The 27344-nt window shown below is 42.5% G+C and overlaps 1 protein-coding gene across 1 annotated transcript in view; it reads right to left on the bottom strand.

Moving 5' to 3' along the window:
• Positions 1-26865, bottom strand: part of RPRD1A (regulation of nuclear pre-mRNA domain containing 1A) — a 65649-nt gene extending 38784 nt beyond the window's left edge. The window contains exons 1-2 of the mRNA XM_007535556.3: positions 26561-26865; positions 2561-2690 (exon numbers count right to left, since the gene is read on the bottom strand). Of these exons, the coding sequence (XP_007535618.1) occupies positions 2561-2690; positions 26561-26711 (281 nt within the window). The 5' untranslated portion in view covers positions 26712-26865. The remainder of the gene's footprint in view (positions 1-2560; positions 2691-26560) is intronic.
• Between the last annotated feature and the right edge of the window lie 479 nt (positions 26866-27344).

Below are 27344 nucleotides of genomic sequence, written 5' to 3'. Positions count from 1 at the left end.
AAAAGAACTAATATATGCATTATTGGCTTACCAGAGGAAGAAAGAGAGGGAGGGGAAGAAAGCATTCTACAGGACATAAAAGCTGAGAACTTCTGTAGTCTAGATAACGTAAGACATGAAGGTTCCCCCACCTGCAGGGGAGTCACTTCACAGCCAGTGAAGCAGGTCTGCAGGTGTCTATCTTTCTCTCCCCCTCTCTGTCTTCCCCTCCTCTCTCCATTTTTCTCTGTCCTATCCAACAACATCAATAGCAACAATAATAACTACAACAATAATAAAAACAACAAGGGCAACAAAAAGGAAAATATATATATATATATATATAAAAGACATGAAGGTTCAAGAATTTGAGAGCCCAAACAGAATTAACCCAGACTTAAAGGCACCAAAATACAATATATTTAGAATAAAAAAGAAAATAAAAAGGATAGGGAAAGAATCTTGGACGCTACAAGAGAAAAACAAAGAGTCACCTACAAAGGAAAACACATAAGATTAGCAGCAGATTTCTCTAGAGTACAGACCAGAAGAGAATGGCAATATACATATCAAGTGCTTACTGAGAAAGGCTTTCAAACAAGACTACTGTATCCTGCTAGACTATCATTCAGACTAGATAGAGGCATAAAAACCTCCCTTCTCAGACAAGCAACAGTTGAAGGAATCAACTATAACCAAGCCTGTGCCCTGAAAGAAGTTCTGAAAGGACTCATAAACAATCACAGAATCATAAAAATGCCATAAACCAGAACACTCTAAAATTTTAGAATAATGGCATTAAAATATCTTCATTCTATAATATCAATAAAGGCACAGAGTAGGAAGATGGATCAGAAAACATAACCAAGGGAGTCAGGCGGTAGCGCAGTGGGTTAAGCGGACAACGTGCAAAGCGCAAGGATCCCTCTTCAAGCCCCCAGCTCCCTACCTGCAGGAGAGTTGCTTCACAGGCAGTGAAGCAGGTCTGCACATGTCTATCTTTCTCTTCCCCTCCTCTCCATTTCTCTCTGTCCTAACAACGATGACATCAATAACAACAACAATAACTACAACAATAATAAAAAACAAGGGAGAGTCCGGCAGTAGTGCAGTGGGTTAAGTGCAGGTAGAACAAAACGCAAGGACCCATGTAAGGATCCCGTTTCGAGTCCCGCCTCCCCACCTGCATGGGAGTTGCTTCACAGACAGTGAAGCAGGTCTACAGGTGTTTATCTTTCTCTCTCCCATCTTCCCCTCCTCTCTCCATTTCTTTCTGTCCTATCCAACAACGACAACATCAATAACACTAACTACAAGAACAAAGGAAAAATAAATAATTTAAAAATGAAAACACAACCCAAACATATGTTGTCTGCAGGAATCCCACCTAACTCAACAAGACAAACAGACTCAAAGTGAAAGAATAGAAAACTACCACACAAGCCAATGGACCACAAAAAAAGAGGCAGGAACAACTATTCTCAATCTGACACAATAGGCTTTAAAATAAATGAAATTGTGAAAGATAGGGATGGACATCACTTAATGCTCAAAGGATCAGTCAATCAAGAAGTTCTAATGACTATTAACATCTATGTACCCAATTAGAGGCCATCTAAATACATCAAACATCTACTGAAAGGGCTATAGCAATATATTAACAGCAACACATTAATAGTAGGGGATTTCAACAACCCTCAGATGTTAGACCAGAAACTATCAAATACTCAGAGGAAATTTATATGGAGAATTTATATTTCCATATAAATTTTAAAGGCATCTTTAATGAAACAAATCTAATTTTTTTAAAAAGTTGAATAATAAACACAAAGCAGAACTTAGACTGGGTCTGGTGTTTTGCACCAAAGTAAAGGGCTCTTAGGTAGGGTGGAGGGTTCAGGTCCTGGAACACGATGGCACAGGAGAACCTAAAGGGGGTTGAATTGTTATATGGATAACTGGATAACTGAGAAATGTGAACAGGGTAGGTGGCATAATGGTTATGCAAAGACTCTTGTTCCTGAGGCTCCAAAGTCTGGGGTTCATGGTGAATTGACCTTCTTTATCCCATCTTGGATGGAGCTTGAAGGAATCATGTTAAGTGAGGTAAGTAAGAAAGAGGATGAATATGGGATGATCTCACAGAAGTTGAAAAATAAGATCAGAAAGGAAAACTCTAAGCAGAACTTGAACTGGAGTTGGTATATTGTACCAAAGTAAAAGGCTCTGGGGTGGGGGTGGGGCTGGGGTGGGGAGGAGGGTTCAGGTCCTGGAACAGGATGGCAGAGAAGGACCTAGTGGGAGTTGTATTGTTATGTGGAAATGTTATGCATGTACAAACTATTGTATTTTACTGTTGACTGTAAATGATTAATCCCCCAATAAAGAAATTAAAAAATAAACAAGATAAATTAACACATATAAAATGTCACAAGTCTTTACAAGTAAAAACTTCAAAGAGATGTAGACCCTGGTTGGATTTTTTCCCCTTCATTTTAGCAATTTAAGGTAAATGTTAACAAACTGATGACTTATCATGAGTTTAAGTCCGACTACTTCGTACATAAAATAATGATCATACCTTGAAACATGCTTAAAAGCCTCCACAATCACTGGTGCAAAATCTTTTGTAAACTCTGGGCCCTTCCGTTTGCTGTTCTGAATGACATCATTGGCTAGGTAGAGAAAAGTAAGCTTCCTATTTGGTTTGGCTGAAAGAAAAAAGGGGGGAAGTATCTATTTAAATATCATCACTTTAGTCTTTCTCCTTCCCCTCCTGTGCCAGCTATCCACATGCAATCACCAACTTTCAGACATGATGTTTTCTGCTTTATCTAAAATTCCAATTGTGTGTCGTATGCTTTACATTGGTTTGTTCTAGCCCTCCCCCGCCAAGAGAATTGGATCAGTCCTGTTAATTTCGCGGGCCTGTTTGGCCCCGCCCCAAGGAACCCCGAGAGAGGGGTTCCTGAGTGAGAGAGCTCCTGAGATCGAGAGGAAGAGAGAGAGGGCCAGAGGGTTCCTGAGTTCGAGAGTTTCAGGGTTACAGAGTAAGAGAGAGTTCCACAGTGGAAGAGTTTCAGAGTTCGAGAGTTCCAGAGTTGCAGAGTTACAGAGTAAGGGAGAGTTCCTGAGTTGGAGAGTAAGGGAGAGGGTTGCTGAGTTCGAGAGTAAAAGAAAGAGTGCTTGCACCGCCGCAAAGAGACAGCGGAGTTCTGTTTGGTGATTAGTTTGTCTTAGTTTGTGAATCGTTGTTCCTGAATAAAGAAAAACAGCTTCCCTGCCCAGCCGTTGTCTCCGCGTCTCTGTTACCCGCCGTGAAGCCAACCCGCCCGGCAAGAGCCTTACGAATTTTAACAACAATTGTGCTCTGATGAAATTCACTGAGATATTTTTTTGTAGTATCTATTTTCTTGGGGAGAGCCAATTCCCTGAGACCAGGTCACCATAGCTCTGCCCCCAGAAATCACCTGATCATGTCACTAAAACAAATTGAATTTATCATGATTTTAATACCGAAGTTGACTTAAAAAAGAAAAATCAATCACCGTTACTATAAAATGAAAAATGTGAAAGCGTAAAATGAGTTGAGACACCACTTCAAATACATAATTTTGTTTATGAAATAAAGATTTGCCAGTTATAGAGTAAATGTTAAGGACACCAAATTAAAGACACCACTTCAAAGCTCAGATTACAGAATTAACCTTGACCAGAAATATATGCACCTGTTTACTACATTCAAATTGAGTCGTTATCCTTAAAATGCAGACAAAATTCCAACTATGAGATAAGACATTTTTAATATCCTAGTTGGCACAGTTATACTAAAAATAACTGACACACCCACATATAAATTAGTTCATTAAACATAATCTTGGGGTTTTTTTTTGTTTGTTTGTTTGTTCTGGTTGTTACTGTTGAGGGTTAAATCTCATTCATGTGAGAAACTGCTCTACCACAAAGCTGCAACCACAGCCCCTCACTGAACATCTTTTTTTTTTTTTAACCAGAGCACTGCTCAGCTCTGGCTTATAGCGGTGTGAGGGATGTGAACCTGGGACTTGACTCAGACATGAAAGTCTCTTTGCATAACCATTATGCTATACCCTCACCCTCTTTTTTAAAATATATTTATTTATTTTCCCTTTTATTGCCCTTGTTGTTTTTCATTATTGTTGTAATTATTGTTGTTGTTATTGATGTCATCGTTGTTGAATAGGACAGAGAGAAATAGAGAGAGGAGGAGGAGACAGAGAGGGGGAGAGAAAGCCAGACACCTGCAGACCTGCTTCACCGCCTGTGAAGTGACTCCCCTGTAGGTGGGGAGCCGGGGCTCGAAGCGGGATACTTACTCTGGTCCTTGCACTTTGCAGCACGTGCGCTTAACCAGCTGTGCTACCGCCGGACTCCCAACTAGAAATAAATTTGCAGGAGTCGGGCAGTCTTAAGGATCCGGTTCGAGTGCCCGGCTCCCCATCTGTAGGGGCGTCCCTTTACAGGCGATGAAGCAGGTCTGCAGGTGTCTTTCTCTCCCCCTCTCTGTCTCCCCTCGTCTCTCCATTTCTCTCTGTCCTATCCAACAACGACATCAATAACAACAATAATGACTACAAGAATAAAACAAAGGCAACAAAAAGGAATAAATATTAAAAATCTAAAAAAAAAAAAGAAAAAAGTAATTTGCTCAGAATGTCACATATCATGTGGCATCCAGCTGCAAACAGGTTAGAGGACTTGCATAATAACTGACAATCTAGTGCCCTGTGCCATGGAAACAGGCCACTGCACTAAATTTAAGGCAAAAATTTGAGAAGGCTGCTTCTGGGCTTCTAGGTCTGAGTGCTCAATTTATGGGTTTAAGTATTCAAGATATTGAAAGCCACTGATTTTTTTTTTCTTAGTATTATGATAGAGAAATAGGGTGAGAGAAAGAGAGGCTTACAGCACTGCTCCACAGCTAGTGAAGCTTACACACACACACACACACACACACACAAACTTCCCCCCTTCATACTCAAACCCGGATCCTTGCACAGCAGTTTTGTTTGTTTCAGAAAACTAGTTACCCAACCTTCTCACCAAAAAAGCAACTTTGAAAATGGCAAGTTTCCCTAATATTCAACCTTGTCTCATTTTTTTTTTTGCTTGCTCCTACTCAAGAGAAAAATCCCACCCAGTGCAGTGACTCACACTTTCCATGTGAGGATGTGAAATTATGCCCCTGAAATGATAGTTTTGTAAAGCACAACTAATAAGAACTAAACAGGGTTAGAAAGACAGCATAATAGTTATGCTGATGACTTTCATGCTTGAGGCTCCAGGTACAATCCCCATCACCACCATAAGTCAGAACTGAGCAGTGTTCACATCTCTACGTATATATCTCTTTCCTTCTGTATCTCTCAATCAAATATTTTTAAATAATATTAAAAATATAATAAAATAAAAGTGAATAAAACAGAAGAAAATCCCAACATTCAAGTGTCTGCCGTAACATCAGAGTCCTTTTAAACCTTACATTACAATTCTGAGAGAATACCTAGTTCTTCTGAATGGGTTCAAGCAACAGGTTCCTTATCCTAATAGGGCCACTTATTGAGCTTTTACTGTGGGTCACTATTTTAAGCACTTGACATATATTAGTTAATGCAACCTGAATAATGCAGGGTGCCATTATCATTTTCATTTTGCTGCTGCACAGACATCAGAAAGTTATCTGCTCACAATGAAAATCGGGGGGGGGGGGGGGGGGACAAGGCAGGATTTGAATACAAAAGAATCTACCTCCAGGGAGTCGGGCTGTAGCACAGCGGGTTAAGTGCAAGTGGCGCTAAGCTCAAGGACCGGTGTCAGGATCCCGGTTCGAGCCCCCGGCTCCCCACCTGCAGGCAGGTCCCTTCACAGGCGGTGAAGCAGGTCTGCAGGTGTCTGTCTTTCTCTCCCCCTCTCTGTCTTCCCCTCCTCTCTCCATTTCTCTCTGTCCTATCCAACAACAACGACATCAATAATAACTACAACAATAAAACAACAAGGGCAACAAAAGGGAATAAATAAATAAAAGTATCTTAAAAAAAAAAAAAGAAACATTTAAAAAAAAAAAAAGAATCTACCTCCAAAACACTCCCTCTAAAAAAAAAAAAAAAAAAAAAAAAAAACTCCCTCTTTGTGTTCTCACAGCTGCCAGCTAACTCTTTAAAATAATTATTTTTATTTATTCATTTTAATGAGAGAGAAAGAAGAGGGCTGGACTCAACTCTGGTTTATGGTGGTGGTGCTGGGGACTGGATCTAGGTAGGGCCTCAGAGCCTTGGGCAGAGCTGCCTCCCCAGCCCTCCAGACTTTTAAAAGGGAAAGCTAAAAAAAAAAAAAAAAAAAAAAAAAAAAGGGAAAGCTACAGCATCAGGGCTTCATGCAGTGTGGTGAAGGCCAGCTTGAACTTTCTAGTCTAATGAATAAAAATGTTTTCTGGTGGTCTGGGAGGTGGTGCAGAGGGTAACGCACTAGATTCTCAACAATGAGGTCCTGAATTCAATCCGGGGCAGCACATGTACTAGAGTGATGATGTCTGGTTCTTTCTCTCCTATCTTTGTCATAAAGAAAGAAAGGCCAGGTGGTGGTGCACCTGGTTAAGCACTCACATTACAGTGTGCAAGGTCCTGGGTTCAAGTCCCTGGTCCCCACCTATAGGGGGAAAGCTTCATAAGTGGTGAAGCAGGGCTGCAGGTGTCTCTCTGTCTCTCCCCCTCCTCTCAATTTCTCTGTCTCTAACAAATAAGCAAATAAATAAAATATAAAAAATAAGTAAGACCCCATACCTATGGACATCTAATCTTTGACAAAGGGGCCCAGACTATTACATGGGGAAAGCAGAGTCTCTTCAACAAATGGTGTTGGAAACAATGGGTTGAAACATGCAGAAGAATGAAACTGAATCACTGTATTTCACCAAATACAAAAGTCAATTCCAAGTGGATCAAGGACTTGGATGTTAGACCAGAAACTATCAGATACTTAGAGGAAAATATTGGCAGAACTTTTTTCCGCATAAATTTTAAAGACATTTTCAATGAAACGAATCCAATTACAAGGAAGACTAAGGCAAGTATAAACCTATGGGACTACATCAAATTAAAAAGCTTCTTCACAGCAAAAGAAACCACTACCCAAACCAAGAGACCCCTCACAGAATGGGAGATCTTTACATGCCATACATCAGGTAAGAGTTTAATAACCAACATATATAAAGAGCTTGCCAGACTCAACAACAAGACAACAAATAACCCCATCCAAAAATGGGGGTAGGACATGGACAGAATATTCACCACAGAAGAGATCCAAAAGGCCGAGAAACACATGAAAAAATGCTCCAAGTCTCTGATTGTCAGAGAAATGCAAATCAAGACAACAATGAGATATCACTTCACTCCTGTGAGAATGTCATACATCAGAAAAGGTAACAACAGCAAATGCTGGAGAGGGTGTGGGGTCAAAGGAACCCTCCTGTACTGCTGGTGGGAATGTAAATTGGTCCAACCTCTGTGGAGAACAGTCTGGAGAACTCTCAGAAGGCTAGAAATGGACCTACCCTATGACCCTGCAATTCCTCTCCTGGGGATATATCCTAAGGAACCCAACACATCCATCCAAAAAGATCTGTGTACACATATGTTCTTGGCAGCACAATTTGTAATAGCCAAAACCTGGAAGCAACCCAGGTGTCCAACAACAGATGAGTGGCTGAGCAAGTTGTGGTATATATACACAATGGAATACTACTCAGCTGTAAAAAATGGTGACTTCACCGTTTTCAGCCGATCATGGATGGACCTTGAAAAAATCATGTTGAGTGAAATAAGTCAGAAACAGAAGGATGAATATGGGATGATCTCACTCTCAGCCCGAAGTTGAAAAACAAGATTAGAAAAGAAAACACAAGTCGAACCTGAAATGAAATTGGAGTATTATACCAAAGTAAAAGACTCTGGGGTGGATGGGTGGGTGGGGAGAATACAGGTCCATGAAAATGATGAATGACATAGTGGGGGTTGTATTGTTAAATGGGAATCTGGGGAATGTTATGCATGTACAAACTATTGTATTTACTGTTGAATGTAAAACATTAATTCCCCAATAAATAATTAAAAAAAAAATAAGTAAGTCAATAAATTTTTATAAAAATGTTTTCTGCCGAAGTCGGGCGTTGCGCAGCGGGTTAAGCGCAGGTGGCGCAAAGCACAAGGACCGTCATAAGGATCCCAGTTCGAGCCCCCGGCTCCCCACCTGCAGGGGAGTCACTTCACGGGCGGTGAAGCAGGTCTGCAGGTGTCTTTCTCTCCTCTCTGTCTTTTCCTCCTCTCTCCATTTCTCTCTGTCCTATCCAACAACAATGATATCAATAATAACTACAACAATGAAACAACAAGGGCAACAAAAGGGAGTAAATAAATAAATAAATATAAAAATTTTTTTGAATGTTTTCCGCATTCAGGTTTTAGGTTACATATACAAATCTTACTTAGGTCCAACAAAATAGCCCATGTGGACAGTGCACTTGTTTTGGAATGTGCATGACCCAGGGAACAGAGAAAGTATCATGATGAGCCCAGTCTCCAAAGACTATGTGGAAACCTGAGCACTGTGCTATCTTTATCTAAACAGTCAGCTTAGGGGCAGAGGTAGACTGCATAATGGTTATACAAACAGACTCTCATGCCTGAGGCTCCAAAGTCCCAGGTTCAATCCCTGCACCACCATAAGCCAGAGCTGACCAGTGCTCTGGTAAAATAATAATACAAATTTAAAAAAAAAGGGGGGGGGGGTCCAGTCAGCTTGGTGACTCACTAGTGACAACCACAAACAGGTAACAGAAATTCCTTCACAATTAAAATCAGGAATAAAAACTATTCATCTGGGGCCGGGTGGTGGAGCACCTGGTTGAGCGCATGTGTTACAATGTCCAAGGACCTGGGTTCGAGCCCCCAAGTCCCCACTTGCAAGGGGAAAGCTTCACAAGTGGTGAAGCAGTAAGTACTGCAGGTATCTCTGTCCCTCCCTCTCTCTCTACTTCCTCCTTCCCCTCAATTTCTGGCTCTCAAATAAAGATAATACAAAATTAAAAGAATTACTCTTTAAAAAGGGGGGTGGGGGGAGCCAAACGATAGTTCAGTGGGTTAAGTGCAGGTGGTGCAAAGCACAAGGACCAGCGTAAAGATCCTGGTTCCAGCCCCCGGCTCCCCACCTGCAGGGGAGTCGCTTCACAAGCAGTGAAGCAGGCCTGCAGGTGTCTATCTTTCCCCCTCTCTGTCTTCCCTCCTCTCTCCATTTCTCTCTGTACTATCCAACAACGATGACATCAACAACGATAAAAACAACAAGGGCACAAAAAGGAAATAAATAAATAAATCTTTTTAAAAAAAAATTCAGCAACCAGATATGGTAGAATTTCTCAGAAGACAGAAGAACTGAATACAACATATAAAAATAAACCCTGGGGGGCTGGGCAGTAGCGCAGTGGGTTAAGCGCACATGCCATGGATTGCAAGGACCGGCCTAAGGGTCCTGGTTCAGGCTCCCCACCTGCAGGGGAGTCACTTCACAGGTGGTGAAGCAGGTCTGCAGGTGTCTATCTTTCTCTCCCCCCCCCTGTCTTCCCCTCTTCTCTCCCATTTCTCTGTCCTATCCAACAACAACTACAGCAATAAGAAATGAAGATAAACAACAAGAGCAACAAAAGGGGAAAAATAGCCTCTAGAAGCAGTGGATTTGTAGTGCAGGCACCTAGCCCCAGTGATAACCCTGGAGGCAAAACAAACAAACAAAGTTCCATATTAAAAATAAGCCGGGGCCGGGTGGTGGCGCACCTGGTTGAGCGCACATGTTACAATGTGTGAGGACCCAGGCTCAAGTCCCAGATGCCCACCTGCTGGGGGAAAGCTTCACAAGTAGTGAAGCAGTGCTGCAGATGTCTGTCTCTTCCTCTCTATACCTCCCTTCCCTCTCGATTTCTAGTTATCTCTATCCAATAGACAAATATAGTAAAAAAAAAAAAATTGTAATATTAAAAAATAAACCCTAGGGGGCAGGGTTCTACAATTCCAAAGTCAATCTCCTACACCATACCATAAGCCAAAGTTAAGCAATGTAAAAACAAAATAATAAAAATAAAATAAAATACACAGCATTACACTGCTAATAAGATTTTCTCAGCAAGGTTGCATAAAACAAGATAAACATTAAAAGATCAATTAACAGTCATTAGCAATATACCAATTCTCCCTAAACTGACAACACAATACAGTCAAAATACTTTTTTAAAAAAGTTTTTAATTAATGAAGGAATTGGTGGTAGAGAGAACCAGAGCATCACTCTGGCATATGTGATACCAGGGATCAAACTTGAGTCCCCATACTTGGGAGTCTAATACTTTATCCACTACACCAGAAAAATATTTTGTCAAATATAGTATTCTAAACCAGTATGGAAAGGCAGAGAAACAAGCCTAGAGAGACAGCATAATGGTTATAATGGTTGTTTTAGGGGCTTGGTGGTGGCATACCTTGTTGAGCGCACATTGCAGTGCTCAAGGACCTGAGTTCAAGTCTCCAGTACCAAACTGCAAGTGTCTATGGGGGAGGGTATTTTCACAAGCAGTGAAGCAGTGCTGCAGGTGTCTATCTTCTCCTTCCTCTCAATTCCTATCTTTATCTAAAATAAACAAATTCCCCAGCACCATCATAAGCCAGAGCAGAGCAGTCATCTGGTATGTCTCTGTGTCTCATTAAAATAAATATTTTTAAAATATGCTTTAAAGTTTGAAAGAAAGGAAGGCAGAGAAACTATAACAGTGAAAAATCTTTCAAAATGAATATAGTGGTATGGCTCAGGACATGGCATAGTGGCTAGAGCTTTAAACTTAAAAGCAGTAAGTCCCGAGTTCAATCCCTAGTTATCTCATTTGCCAGAGTGGTGCTCTGGTATTCTCTCTTATGTTAACAATTTTAAAAAATAATAGAGTGGGAGATTATTAAGTATATCTGATTTAAGACCCATTATATAGCTATAGTTATCAAGACTGTCTACTGACAAAAGAAAAGTATGGATGAATGAACTAGAAAAAGACAAAGGACACACTTTTGTCAAATGCATAAAAGCAATGCAAAAAAAAAAAAAGGTCAGCAAATGGTGCTGTAGTAAAAGATCTCAAAATGGATTGTGGACAAATGTTAAAAAGATTTTTGAGAACAAGTCAGGGGAAAACTAGAACTCTGGGCTGAGCAGAGTTCTTGAATTTGTTGCCAGTGGTCTGGGCAGTGCTCAGTGAGCACTGGACTTGCAAATAATGAAGCCGCTAGTTCTAGCCCCAGGATCACATCTAACAGTTGAGTGATGTTTGGGTTCTCTTTCTCATCGGTAGTAATCAGTGAAAAAGCAACATCCCACTGAGTATCTTGCCAGGGCATGATATAAGAATAGTCTCCCATGAAGGATAAATGACATAGTGGGGGTTGTATTGTTAAATGGGAAACTGGGGAATGTTGTGCATGTACAAACTATTGTATTTACTGTTGAATGTAAAACATTAATTCCCCAATAAAGAAATAAATTAGAAAAAAAAAAAAAAAAAAGAATAGTCTCACAGCTGTCTAAGTGCATGTACAGCTCTGCACCAGTTCCTAAGCTCCTGTATCATCACACCATATGGAACCCTCCACCTAATCCCCTTGACAACTCCCCCCAAGAAACACCAGTTTTCACCCAGTCTGAAAGCTGTTTTGATTATTATTAATTCTACAAGTTTATTTGTTTAGTTATGTGAGGCCATCAAGTAGTTCTTTTTCATCACTTAGCAGTCACCTCCAGATCCATCTACTGTGAAGTACACAATGGAATACGACCATATTGCATTCCACTGAGTATATATCCCAGCCTCTTTTTTTTTTAATATTTTTTATTATTCCCTTTCATTACCCTTGTTGTTTTATTGTTGTAGTTATTGTTGTCGTTGTTGGATAGGACAGAAATGGAGAGAGATAGGGAAGATAGAGAGGGGGAGAGAAAGATAAGACACCTGCAGACCTGCTTCACCGCCCGTGAAGAGACTCCCCTGCAGGTGGGGAGCCGGGGGCTCGAACCAGGATCCTTAAGGCCGGTCCTTGTGCTTTGCTCCACCTGTGCTTAACCCACTGCGCTACAGCCCGACTTCCCCTTTTTAAATTTTTTTTCCCAGTCTCTTTATCCAGTCAATGGTTGAGGAACTTTTATGTTCACCATGTTTATGGTTCATTATGTTAACGGTTATTTATGTTCATTATTTATGGTTGGCTCCATAGTTTAGCTGTTATGAATGTAGTTAATGAAGACACACATGCACACATCTGCTACTACGATCTTTAAAAAGAGGGTCTTTTACTCACTTTTTTTTTTTTATAAGAGCACTGCTCAGCTCTGGTTTATGGTGGTGTGGGGGATTATACCTGGGACTTTGGAGCCTCAGGAATGAGTCAGTCTCTTTGCATTACCATTACCCTCCGCCCCTACATATAATAACACGATGCATTCATCTTCCAAAATACACTGGGTTTCAGTGGCCCAGTCGATAAGACACTGGACTTTCTAACCATATATATATTTCCTCCTTCCTTCTTCCCTTTTAATAGAGTACAGTGGTCCAGGAAGTGATGCAGTGAGTAAAGTATTGGACTTACAAGAATGAGGTTCTGAGTCCAATCCCCATCAGTGCATATACTAAAAAAAAATTTTTTTCAAGCACGCACAGACATTAGGTATTAGAATATGTCTGAATACACAGACATCACACCACACACACATTTTTTTTTTCTAAATGAGAGCGAGAGAGAGAAACCAGAACACTCAGCTGTGGCTTAAGGTGGTGCTGGGGTTTGAACCTGGGACCTTAGAGCCTCAGGCATGAGAGTCTTCTGTATAACCATTATACTGCCTCCCTAGTCCTCATACCAACCTGACATATTTCATTAGGTGACATCACAAAATCAATGTTAGCAACTGTGCTATACTGTTGGCACATACAAGTTTCAAAAATTATACTTTCTACTTGAAAATCTAAATTTAGTAATAGCCAATGGGTACTGTTAAAACCTGAGTTACATGTTCTGTGGTAGTGGGGCCAAGATTAGTTTCAAGTAAAACTGGGCAGGGAAGATAGCATAATGGTTATGCAAAAGACTCTCAAGCCTGAGGCTCGAAGATACATAAAATTACCTCTGTTCAAAGATGGCATGATCTTTGATTTTCCCAGGAGAGGGATAGACTAACATCAACCACAGCACAGGACCTTCCTCAGGTGTCATGGTAGCTCCCATGTGGTGTCAGGGTTCAAGTCTAGGTTGCTCACATGACAAGTCATTTACCTAATAAGGTATGTATCAGACCCCAGGTGAAATAATTTTATATGTAGAAAACCGGGGGTGGGGGAAAAAAAAAAAAAAGAAAGAAAACTGGGGGTTGAGTGGTGGTGCACCTGGCTGAGTGCACCGTTACAATGTGCAAGGACCCGGGTTGGAGCCCCAGGTCCCCACCTGCAGGGGAAAAGCTTCACAAGTGGTGAAGCAAGGCTGCAGGTGTCTCTCTCTCCCTGTCTCTCCCATCCCTATCAATTTCTGGCTGTCTCTATCCAATAAACAAATAAAGATTGAAAATAATAATAATAAATAAAATTTCATGGTCCAACAGAACCTTTTTCCTCTTTTAAATTTTTTAAAATATTTATTTTCCCTTTTGTTGCCCTTGTTTTTTATTGTTGTTGTAATTATTACTGTTATTGATGTTGTCGTTGTTAGATAGGACAGAGAAAAATGGAGAGAGATAGGGAAGGCAGGGGGGGGGAAGATAGACACCTGCAGACCTGCTTCACCGCTTGTGAAGTGATTCCCCTGCAGGTGGGGAGCCGGGGGCTCGAACCAGGATCCTTACACCTGTCCTTGCGCTTTGCGCCACGTGCGCTTAACCCACTGGACTACCACCCGAATCCCCAACAGAACCTTTAAAAAAATAAAAAGAGGGAGTTGGGTGGTAGTGCAGCACACGTGGAGCAAAGCACAAAGACTGGTGTAAAGATCCCTGATTCTAGGGCAGGGAAGATAGCATAATGGTTATGCAAACAGACTCTCATGCCTGAGGCTCCTAAATCTCAGGTTCAATCCCCCATACCACCATAAGCCAGAGCTGAGCAGTGCTCTGGTGTTTCTCTCTGTGTCTCTCTCCCTCTCTCTGCATTTCTCTCAAAAATCAAATAAATAGTTTACATAAGGTCCCTTAGCAATAGCTATCTGAAAACTATGGATTAATATAAAATTATTTCTCAAAGAACCAACCAACAAGGTCAGGGAAGGTGTGAGGTCTTGCTTTCACCCAAGTCTAGGAGGGGGACCTAGACTTTTAACAGTTTATGCTTTATTGGCCAATTTCACAATAAGAGTAGGTCCAGCAACAGTCTTGTCAAACTTCCCTCAAAAGGGGGGGGGGGGGAGTCGGGCGGTAGGGCAGTGGTTAAGTGCAGGTGGCACAAAGCACAAACAAGGACCGGTGTAAGGATCCTGGTTCAAGCCCCTGGCTCCCCACCTGCAGAGGAGTCGCTTCACAAGCAGTGAAGCAGGTCTACAGGTGTCTATCTTTCCCCATCTCCCCTTCCTCTTTCCATTTCTCTCTGTCCTATCCAACAACGAAGACATCAACAACAACAACAATAATAACCACAATAATAAAACAACAAAGGCAACAAAAAGGGAAAATGAATAAATATAAAAAATAAATAAAAATAAAAAATAAAGTCACATAAGAACAGAATTTAAACTGTATGTGAGAGAACCACAAATTATTATATTATAGTAACTTAGAATAATTTAATGATACATAATATTAAAATCAAGATATCAAAACAAAGGCTCAGTGGAAGGAGGCAGCCTGGTTTTTTATCTAGTCAAGTGAGCGTCATGTATTTGCCCTGCTTGTTCAAGAAGCTGATGCCTAACAAAGTCTGAGTTCAATGTTACAAAGAAAAAACCAAATGGGGGCCAGGCGGTGTCGCACTGTGTTACACTTACATAGTACAAACCACAAGGACCAGTGCAAGGATCTGGGTTCGAGCCCCTGGCTCCCCACCTGTAGGAGTGTCACGCAAGTGGTGAAGCAGGTCTGCAGGTGCCTTTATCTCTCCCCCTCTCTCAATTAATTTCTCTCTGTCCTATCCAACAGGAACAACAATAACAGCAACAACAATAAAAACAACAATGGAAAGAAGATGGCCTCTAGAAGCAGTGGACTGGTGTCCCAGTGAAAACCCTGGAGGAAAAAAAAGAAAAAACCAAATCTTTGGGTTCACACTATAAATTATTAAAATCCAACACTGCAGGATATATATATATATATATATTTATTATTATTATTATTATTACCAGAGCACTGCTCAACTCTGGCTTATGGTGGTGCAGGGGATTAAACCTGGGACTTTGTGGAGCCTCAGGCATGAGAGTCAGTTTGCATAATCATTATGCTGGCAAACGCTAGAAGAAGAAATCATTATGCTAACTACCCTGCCCCTATAAATGTATTTTTAAATCAACATTTGTAGCCTGGATGTGGCATTGCAGGCAGATCACAGACCTTCCGGTGCATGAGGTCCCAAGAAACTGCATACACCAAAGTGACATTCTTTAACCAGAGCACTACTCAGCTCTGGCTTATGGTGGTGCTGGGAACTGAACCTGAGACCTGGAGCCTCAGGCTTGACTCTTTTCACATTGCCACTATGCTACCTCCCACCTAAATATATATCTATATCTATACTTCTTTCATTGCCATCTGGCAGGTAGGTTTTCTTTATAGATTTTATTTGGTAGAAAAAAAAGATATGGGAGTCAGACGGCAGTGCAGCGGGTTAAGCGCATGTGGCACAAAGCGCTAGGACTGCCGGAAGGATCCCAGTTCGAACCCCCGGCTCCCCACCTGCAGGGGAGTCGCTTCACAGGCGGTGAAGTAAGTCTGCAGGTGTCTTTCTTTCCCCTTCTCTGTCTTCCCCTCCTCTCTCCATTTTCTCTCTGTCCTATCCAACAACGACATCAGTAACAACAACAATAATAACTACAACAATAAAAACAGCAAGGGCAACAAAAGGGAATAAATAAATACAAAAAAAGATATTAGGGGTTAAAAAAAAACTAGTATAGCAATATGCCTACTAGTTATCTACAGAAAGGAGATTACCCCCCTTCATCTGCATACTCCAGCCTTTAGGTTCATGATTAGTCAACAACTTGTTTGGCTTTATATGTTAACTCTCTTTTCAGCCACCAGGTTCTATTTGGCTAGCATGATGCCAACCAGACTTCCCTGGACAAACAACCCCACCTATGTGTCCTGGAGCTCTGTTTCCCCAGAGCCCCACCCAACCAGGGAAAGAGAGAGGCAGGCTGGGAGTATGGATCGACCTGTCAACACCAGTGTTCAGCAGGGAAGCAATTACAGAAGCCAGACCTTCCACCTTCTGCATCCCACAATGACCTTGGGTCCATGCTCTCAGAGCTTTAAAGAATAGGAAAGCTATCAGGGGAGTGGAGGGGATACAGAATTCTGGTGGTAGAAACTGTGGAGTTGTAACCCTCTTATCCTATGGTTTTTTCTTTTATAAATTAAAAAAAAAAAAAGAGGGGAGTTGGGTGGTAGCACAGCAGGTTAAGCGCAGTTGGCGCAAAGCATAAAGACTAGCATAAAGATCCCCGTTCACGCCCCCGGCTCCCCACATGCAGGGGAGTCGCTTCACAAGCAGTGAAGCAGGTCTGCAGGTGTCTTTCTCTCCCCCTCTCCATTTCTCTCTGTCCTATCTAACAACAATGACATCAATAACTACAACAATGAAAAACAAGGGCAACAAAAGGGAAAATAAATAAATATAAAAAATTTTTTTAAAAAGTGAGAAAGATATTAGGGGCTGGGTGGTGACTTGAACACACAAGTTACAAAGTACAAAGACCCAGGTTCCAGCCCCCAGTCCCCACCTGCATGGTGAAAGCTTTACAAGTGGGAAGCAGTGCTGCTGGTGTCTTTGTCTCTCTTCGTTTCTTCTTTTTTTATTTTTTATTTGATTTAATATGCTCTTTACCATATTACTTTTCTTTCCTTCTTTATTTTTTTGCCTATATTTATTTGATAGAGACAGACAGAAATTGAGAGGAAGGGGAGATAGAGAGGGAGAGAGACACCTGTAGCCCTGCTTCACCACCCGTGAAGCTCTCCCCCTGGCAGGTGGGGACCAAGGGCTTGAACCTGGGTCCTTGTGAACTGTAATGTGAGCGCTTAACTAGGTGTGCCACCACCTGGCCTCTTCTTCCTTTTCTTGTTTTTCCTTTCCTTTTCTAAAAAAATATTTATTTATTTATTCCCTTTTGTTGCCCTTGTTGTTTTATTGGTGTAGTTATTATTATTGTTGTCGTCACTGTTGGATAGGACAGAGAGAAATGGAGAGAGGAGGGGAAGACAGAGAGGAGGAGAGAAAGATAGACACCTGCAGACCTGCTTCACCGCCTGTGAAGCGACTCCCCTGCAGGTGTCTTTCTCTCCTCTGTCTTCCCCTCCTCTCTCTATTTCTCTCTGTCCTATCCAACAACAACAACAAAGGATATGACAACAATAACAACTATAACAAGGGCAACAAAAATGGGAAAAATGGCTTTTTTGTTGTAGGCCCTGGTGGCTGCTGTCGAACATTGATGATGGCACCTCAAACCGCCCATACAGCCATGCGCTGGGGGCTGGGATTGACCGTTACCCACACAAAGTGACAGCTGCCATGGGCAAGAAGAAAATCGCCAAGAGGTCAAAGATCAAGTCTTTTGTGAAAGTTTATAATTACAATCACCTTATACCCACGAGGTACTCTGTGGATATCCCCTTGGACAAAACTGTTGTTAACAAAGATGTCATCTGAGATCCTGCCCTTAAACACAAGGCACATCAAGAGGCAAAAGTCAAGTTTGAGGAAAGGTACAAGACTGGCAAGAACAAATGGTTCTTCCAAAAACTACGAGTTTAGACATTTTGATTCAGTCATTAAAAGTTAAAAAAAAAGGAAAAATGGCCTCAGGAGCAGTGGATCCGTACTGCAGACACTGAGCCCCAGTAATAACCCTGGAGGCAAAAAAAAAAAAAAAAAGTAAAATGTTTAAGAATTACTATTCTCACGCCAAGAAGATAGCAAAATGATTTAGGCAACAGACTTGTATGTCTGAAGCACAGCGGTCCTAGGATCAATCCCTGTCACTACTAAGTCAGAAGTGAGCAGTGCTCTGGTAAAAATTAATAAAAATAATCATTCTGAGGGGCTGGGCACAGTGGTGCACCTGGTTAAGCACACAGGTTACAGTGCACAAGGACCCAGGTTCGAGACCCCCGTCCCCACCTGCAGGGGAAAGCTTCACGAGTGATGAAGCAGGGCTGCAGGTGTCTCTTAATCTTTCTCCCTTCCCTCTTGATTTCTGGCTGTCTCTATCCAATAAATAAAGATAAATATACATATATGTGTGTAAATATATATATTTATATACACATATATATTTTTTTAATCATTCTGCTCTGAGGCCTGGGAGCTGGCTCACCCAGAGTGACCCTGCCGGGTGTGAAGTCATGGGAGCACCACAGGAGAGGCAGAGGTGGTGGAAAGGTGCCATATGTCTCTCCCTTCTCTCCCTCCCTCTCATCTATCTATGAATATCTATGAAAATATTCCAATATATCTATGAAAATATTCCAATATATCTATGAAAATATTCCAATATATCTATGAAAATATTCCAAAACTGAAAGTGTTGATTACTTTACAACTCTACGGTTCTAGCCCTGCTCCCCACCTGCAGGGGGGAAGCTTCACAAGTGGCAAAGTAGTGCTGCAGATGTGGCTCTTCCTGTTTCCACCCGCACCCGCCGCCTTTACCCCTTCAATTTCTCTAAGTTCTCTCTGTCTCTATCAAAAGAAAGGGAGGGAGGGCCTGCCAGGAGCTTTGAAGTGGTGGATTCATATGGAAGGCACTGAACCCCAGCAATAATCCTGGGGTGGATGTGTGTGTGTGTTCACAACTGAATGATTATCATGTCTGACTTATAGCTTTACTTAGGCTTTTAAAATACTCATTCTTGGGAGTCGGGCTGTAGCGCAGCGGGTAAAGCGCAGGTGGCGCAAAGCACAAGGACCGGCATAAAGATCCCGGTTCGAACCCCGGGCTCCCCACCTGCAGGGGAGTCGCTTCACAGGCAGTGAAGCAGGTCTGCAGGTGTCTGTCTTTCTCTTCTCCTCTCTGTCTTCCCCTCCTCTCTCCATTTCTCTCTGTCCTATCCAACAACGACAACAACAATAATAACTACAACAATAAAACAACAAGGGCAACAAAAGGGAATAAATAAATAAAATAAATATTAAAAAAAAATACTCATTCTTACATTGTGAACTACAATTTTTTTCTATTTTTTGGTCTTCTCTATATACTCCAAGAAAGAAAAGTGTCTGCCTTAACCAAAACTACAACTTTCTTTCTTTCTTCTTAAATATTTTATTTATTGGGTGGAGGTAGTAGATAGCATAGTGGATATGCAAAAAGACTCTCATGCCTGAGGCTACAAAGTCCCAAGTTCAATCCCCATACCACCATAAACCTCAGCTGAGTTGTGCTCTGGTAAAAAAATAATAAATGATGATAGTAATAACAACAACATATAATTTATTAATGAGAGGGATAGGAAAGAACTGGACATCACTCTAGCCTATGTACTGCTGGAGACTGAACTCAGGACCTGATGCTTGATGGTCCAACAGTATCCACTGCACCACCTCTCAAACCATAAACTACTCCATTTTCCTTGGTTTATCTACTTATTTCAAACCTGACCAGGTCCTTTCATACTTGTTTTGCAAAGATAACATGAGATTACAGGATATCACCGGAAGACGGCTAGATAGAAGCTGGCATTCAGTCAGTGAAATATTATGCTACTGGAGAGACAGCACCCTCGGGCTCATGCGTAGAACTATAGAGCATACAGGAGCTATGTCCTCACAAAGGCACAGTATCAAGGAGAGGAAAGCAACTGAGACCCACACCAAGTTGAGCATGGCAGCATAATCTTCTGATATATTATTATTACCACCAACCATCAAATCAACATCAGTCTTCAAAGGCATTTGTTCTTTTTTAATATTTATTTTCCTTTTTGTTGCCCTTATTTTATTGTTGTTGTTATTGATGCCGTCACTGTTGGATAGGACAAGGAGAAATGGAGAGAGGAGGGGAAGACAGAGAGAAGACAGAGAAAGAAAGAGAAAGATAGACACCTGCAGACCTGCTTCACTGCCAGTGAAGTGACTCCCCTGCAGGTGGGAGAGCCAGGGGCTTGAACCCGATCCTTACGGCGGTCCTTGCACTTTGCCACATGCACTTAACCTACTTGCGCTACCACCGGATGCCCGACATCCATGTTTTTTACTTATTATTATTATTTTGAAGGGATGGTAGTGGTGGTTGTCACTGTCACTTCACTACTCCAGGCCAACTTTTTCAGAAAGAAAGACAGAGATCAACAGAAAAGCACTATAAGACCAAACACCAAAGCGTCCATGAATGATGGGGGGCTGGCTGTTTAACCAGAGCACTGCTCAGTGCAGGCTTATGGCTGTGTTGGGGGGTTGAACCTGGGACCCTAAGAGCCTCGCTCATGAATGTCATTTCATTTGCATAACCATTATGCCCCCCCCTTTTCTAAACAAAAATTTTAAGGCTGGGGAGACAGGCTATCTTTCTTTCTTTTAATTTTATTTGTTGATGAGAAAGATAGGAGAGAGAAAGAACCAGACATCACTCTGGCATATTATGTGCTGCCAGGGATCGAATTCGGGACCTCATGCTTGAGAGTCCAAAGCTTTATCACTGCCGCTACCTCCTGGACCACTAACTTTTATTTTTTTAAAGATTTTATTCATTTATTCACGGAGAATGAGACAAAGAACCAGACATCCCTGTGGTACATGTGCTGTCGGGGATTAGACTCCAGACCCCATACTTGAGAGTCCAACACTTTATCCACTGTGCCACCTGCTGGACCTCTTTCTTTTTTCTTTTTGCAAAGATTATCATACCAAAAGTCCTTGCTTCAATCTCCAGAACCACAAACCTGAGCAGTGCTCTGGTAAAAAAAAAAAAAAAAAATGTAAACACAATATCAAAGAAATACAAATTTATAAAGAATAATATTATTATTAAATATTAACATGCCCGAGGGCTCCGATCCAATCCCAAAGCTGTACTTTAGTCCTCTCCCCCTCTCTCATAATAAATATTTTAAGTTTATGGGGGTTGGGCAGTAGCGCAGTGGATTAAGTGTACATGGCACAAAGTGCAAGGACCAGCACTGGGATCCTGGTTCAGGCCTCCGGCTCCCCACTTGCAGGGGGGTCACTTCACAAGTGGTGAAGCAGGTCTGCAGGTGTCTATCTTTCTCTCCCCCTCTGTCCTCCCTTCTTCTCTCAATTTCTCTCTGTCCCATCCAACAACGACAACAGTAACAACAATGACGATAAACAAGGGCAACAAAGGGGAAAAATAGCCTCCAGGAGCAGTGGATTCATAGTGAAGGCATGGAGCAGTCACCTGAGTCCCAGCAATAACCCTGGAGGCAATAAATAAATAAACATTAAGTTTAAACATATGGAAACATTCATATCTTAACGTTTCCCATATTTGCATAAACTTTTTAAATATATAAAATATAAAACTAACAGCCTGGGAAGTGACACAGTAAGATCTTGAATTCTCAAGTATATGTAGTCCTCAGGGCTGCATGTGCCAGAGCAATGCTCTGGTTCTCTCCCCTCTCTCTCTCTCTCATTAACAAATAAATAAATAAATGGCTGGGTGGTGGCACACTGGGCTAGGCACACATATTACAAAGCATAAGGATCCATGGTTCAAGCTCCAGCTCCCCACCTTGGGGGGGGGGGCTAGAGGGTGGGTGGCGGGTGCTGCTTCACAAGTAGTGAAGCAGGTCTGCAGGTGTCTATCTTTCTCTCCCCTCTCAATTTCTCTCTGCCTTACTCAATAAAATAAATACATTTAAATAAAACCGATCAATTTTCATTTCTTCTTGAGCGAGAGAGAGCATAAAGGTTCTTCTTGAGTGAGAGAGAGCATAAAGATTTTCAGGTGGTCCGGGAGGTGACGCAATGGATAAAGCACTGGACTCTCAAGCATGAGGTCTTGGGTTCAATCCCCTGCAGCACATGCACCAGAGTGATGATGTCTGGTTCTTTCTCTCTCTCCTATCTTTCTCATAAATAAATATAATAAAATAAATAAAAGATTTTCAGGGGGCCAGGTGTTGGCACACCTGGTTAAGCGAACACACTACAATATGCAAGGACCCAGGTTCAAGCCCCTGGTCCCCACCTGCAGGGGGAAGCTTCCCAAGTGATGAAGCAGGGCTGCAGGTGTCTCTCTCCCATTCCCTCTCAATTTCTGTCTCTATCCAATAGTTAATTAATTAATTAAAATTTTTTTTCATGCATGAGGCTCTGCAGTCCCAGGTTCAAACCCCAGCACCACCATCACCCTGAATTGAGCAGTGCTCTAGTATCTCTGTATCTCTCTCATTAACATAAAATATATTTTAAAAGTAAAAAGTTAATCATGACTATTTATGTGCTAATCGTAACTATAAATATCTGTAAACAGTACAATACAGGTTTTCTCTCTCTTTTTTTTCTTTCTTTTTTTGCCTCCAGGGTCACTGTTGAGGCTTGGTGCCTACACTATGAATCCACTACTGGAGGTCATCTTTTTCCCTTTTGTTGCCCTTGTTGTTTATTGTTGTTGTTACTATTATTGTTGTTATTGCTATCATTGTTGGATAGGACAGAGAGAAATCAAGAGAGAAGGGAAAGACAGAGGGGGGAGAGAAAGACACCTGCAGACCTGCTTCACCGCTTGTGAAGCAACCTTCCTGCAGGTGGGGAGCCAGAGCCTAGAACCAGGATCCTTCCACCAGTCCTTGCGTTTTGTGCCATGTGCGTTTAACCCACCGTACTACCACCCAGCCCCCAGAATACAGGTTTTCAAACTACCATGGTATGTTGGTCTACACTTTGCTCTTAGGGTAACATTTTTCTTGTTCAAAGTTTCATTGTAATTCTAGTTCCTTCATGAGAACTTCAGGACAAAAATAAATTGCAGAAGTATCACAAGGTTTGTCCACACTTCAACAGAAACTTCAGGCTGTTTCTAATGGTGTGAGGCTCCGTGGGCTAGAGAAATAGCTCACTTGGATAATGGGATGCTTTGCTATGTGCTGAGACCAGGTTCTACCCAAGAACCCACCTCACTGAAAGGAAACTTTTAGATGTTATGGTCTCTCACTTTTTTTTTTTTTTTTTTTGCTTCCAGGGTTATCTCTGGGGCTTGGTGCCCACACTACAAATCCACTGCTCCTGGCGACCATTTTTTCCATTTGTTGTTGGATAGGACAGAGAGAATCTGAGAGAGGAGGGGACGGAGAGGGGAAAGAGAAAAACAGACACCTGCAGACTTGCTTCACTGCTTGTGAAGTGACCCCCTGCAGGTGGGGAACCAGGGGCTCAAACCAGGATCCTTGCACTTAACCTGGTGTGCAACCAGACTCCTCTGCCTCTGTGTCTTTTAAAAACAAAACAGGACAGGAGGCTGGGTGGTGGCGCATCCAGTTAAGCACTCATGTCACTATGTGCCAGAAAGTGCTAGGCCAGAGTTGCTGGGCTCAGCACCTGCAGGGGGAAGCCTTCATGAGCAGTGAAGCAAGTCTGCATGTGTCTTTTTTTTTTTTTTTTTTAACAGAGCACTGCTCAGCTCTGGCTTATGGTGGTGTGGGGAATTGAACCTGAAACTTGGGAGCCTCAGGCATGAGAGTCTCTTTGCATAAACATTATGCTATCTCCCCCATATCTTCTTCTTCCTGTCTATCTTCCCTCCTCCCTCAATTTCTTTCTGTCCTATCAAATAAAAACAGAAAGAGGAGGATGGGTAGATAGCATAATGGGGCTAAAAGGGGGGGAGGGGCAAACAGCTGCAGGGAGCAATGGATCCATAGTGCAGGCACCAAGCCCCAGTGATAACCCTGGTGGCAAAAAAAAAACCAGCAGCAGTAAACAAGATTCCAAGTGTACTAGTTTCAGAACTGCTAGGTCAAAGCATACATATACAGAGTTATATATTATCACCTTTGCCCTTACTCAAGGTTGCCACCTCAATCTCCTCTTTACAATCTGAGTGTAGGAAAGAAACTATTTCTCACAGGACAGTTGGTAATAGGTCACACTTAATTTCACAAACTGATGGATACCTCACTGATGTATTTCTTTTAATATTTATTTATTAGAGACAGAGAGAAATTGAGGAGGGAGAGATATGGAGGGAAAGAGATAGACACTTGCAGTTCTGCTTTCCCATGCATGAAGCTTTCCCCTTGCAACTGGGGATCAGGGGCTGGAACCTGGGTCTTGACGCACTGTAATGTGTATACTTAACCAGGTGCACCACCACCTGACTCCATGATGTATTTTTCACATATTAATAAAACTGGCTATTTATCAGCCATTTGGTTTCCTCTCATGTGCGATGTCACTAAACAGTGGTGTCATCTTCCTATTGTTCTATGGTTGTTTGGGTTTTTTTGAAACATCGTATCACCATGGCATATATCATATCACCTCCAACTTGAGAATTCAAGACTTTACTCACTGTGCCAGCTCCTGGGCCACTAGTTCTTAAGAAAATCTGGATCTCAGGGCCGGGTGTTGGCGCACCTGGTTGAAGGCACATGTTACAATGCGCCGGGGTCCCCACCTGTAAGGGGAAAGCTTCACAAGTGGTGAAGCAGTGCTGCAGGTGTCTCTCTTCCTCTCTATCCAATCCTTCTCTCTCGATTTCTGGCTGTCTCTACCCAATAAATAAATAACGATAATAAAAAAAAATTTTTTAAATAGTCTGGGTCTCAATCCTCTATGGACTGCATGTATTTCTAAATGCTCTTCCATCCTCCCCTCCCCCAAGAAAAATAAGTATAAAAACTAACTTTGAAATCTAGTAAAGTACAGAACAGAATCAACTCTGGCCTCAAAATCCAGAGCTATTTCCCACACCTTTCATATCTGTGTTTCTCAAATTATTTTAGACACTTAAAGAGTATTCCCTTGTTAGAGCCCATATACATAAAACTACATGTGAACTAAAAATAATGTTAATAAAGGGACTTGAAATCAACTTTAAGAAACAACACCTTCTTAACCACAGGTACACAAGGACAGTACCCTCATTTTATACTGTTAGTGCCACATTTTGGATCGCCTTTTAATCATCTAGCTTTCACATGGTTCAGTAAACAAGTATTTATCTAGATTAGTAATGATTTTCTTAAATCCTTAACATAAGAGTGCCAACCTCTTTACCCAATGAATAAGAACTGAGGCATAGGACTAGGGAGACAGCATACGGTTATGCAAGGAGACTTTGCTACCTGAGGCCCCAAAGTCCCAGGTTCAACCTCAAGCACCACTATTAACCAAAGATGAGCAGAGCTCTGCCATATATATTTTAAAGTGAGGTACAAGTCTGGGGAGATAGCCTAATGGTTATGCAAAAAGCCTTTCATGACTGAGGCTCTGAGGTCCCAGTTTCAATTCCCAGCACCACCATAAGTCAGAGCTGTGCAGTGCACTGGTCTCTGTGTGTGTCTTTCTCTTTCATAATAATAATAAAAGTTTGAAGTACAAATTGAAACAAAAAATTTCAACTTTCACTAATAGGCAATCCGTTTTTTTATTATTGTTGTTTTGTTTTTTCCTTTTTACACGGGAGCACAGCTCGGCTCAGGTATATAGGGGATTGCCTCAGGCTCATATGAGTCTCTTTGCATAACCATTATGCTATCTACCCTTGCCCGCAATCCGTTCTTATAAATGAAATTACTATGCAGGTAATTCTGGACATTTTCCTGACAACAGACTTCTCAAAAAAGTCCACTTTGTTTTCAGGCGCACGGCAGAATGTTTTGCAAATAATAAAGGCGCTGCCCTAAAGATACATAACCACAGTGCAAGAAAGGACCTTGTTCTTTCCTTTGCATTATCCGTCTTCTTAGGCTCCCGATGTCTAAAACTCTGGTTCCCCAACTAATTTCAACAAGATTGAATTGATCCGTTATGGAAATACTGGGAATGAGTTCCCAACCCCACGCACTTCCTTAACCTTTCCCCTCCCCAATCCTCCATTATAACCTCCAAAACGAAAAACATACCTATCTGAATTTCTGGCCCTAATAAGATATGGGGCGCCTAAGGCCCGGCTACAGTTTCTGCGTTAACTCAATTTAAGTTCTGTGTGTGAGTGATCACTCGCCCCTTTATGCAACAATCTCTCCGAGCGCCCATCTAGCTGGAAGCGCCGTGCACGCCGCCCCTCCAGCCGGTGCACCGCGTGGGCCGGGCGCCGGGGCTGGGGGCGCCGGCACACGCCGGGACAAGCGGCGACCGCTCACCTTTGCGCAGCTCCCGCTCCCACACGGTGACGATGGGCCGCGAGTGCTTGCGGTGGTGGATGAGCCACAGGGACAGGGTCTGCACGCTCTGCTGCGAGTTGCTCAACTCCGACAGCTTCTTCTCCAGCGCCGCCTCGGAGAAGGCGGACATCCCTCCGATGCCGCGTCCGCGCCGGCCCACGCGCTGGGGTAGGGGGGGAGGAGAGTTTCGCCGCCTCGCCCCGGCCTCACCCCCTCACCCCACCCTTCCTTCCCCACGCCTTCGCCGAGGCTGGCGGCCGCCACATTCAACACCCGCTGCAAAGCAGCAAGATGGCCTCTGACCGGCAGTGACGTCACGGCTCACGATCGTCCCGTCCCCGGAAGAGGCGGGGCCGGGGCTGAGGTGCCCTGGCAGGTCGGAGGGGCGTGGCTCCGGGGATCTTGAAGGGGGCCTGGGTCCTAGCAGCGGAGTCCGGTGGTGGTGCACCTGGTCGAGAGCACACGTTACGGCGCCCGAGGACTCTGGTTCAAGTCCCCGGTCCCCACTTGCAGGGGGAAAGTTTAATCCACCCCACCCCAAAATGAACAGTTAGAAGGAAGAGCCTCGTGGGAAGTGGGGGATGAAATGGGGAACATTTGGCTGAACCAGATCAATGAAGGGAGGGGGGAAAATGTCATTTTTTATTTTACTTTTCTCCCACCTTCTACCCCCCCGCCAAAAGGAAATGTCCTGTGTTCGATGGGGTGGACAAGGTGTGTGGGGGTAGGGGGAGGCAGAAGGAGGGTTAAGACACCAAGAGAA

This window comes from Erinaceus europaeus, chromosome 15 (genome assembly GCF_950295315.1).
Source record: "Erinaceus europaeus chromosome 15, mEriEur2.1, whole genome shotgun sequence".
Classification (NCBI taxonomy): Eukaryota; Metazoa; Chordata; class Mammalia; order Eulipotyphla; family Erinaceidae; genus Erinaceus; species Erinaceus europaeus.
Note: the sequence above shows the minus strand (reverse complement) of the source record. Positions and strands in the feature narration are given on the sequence as shown.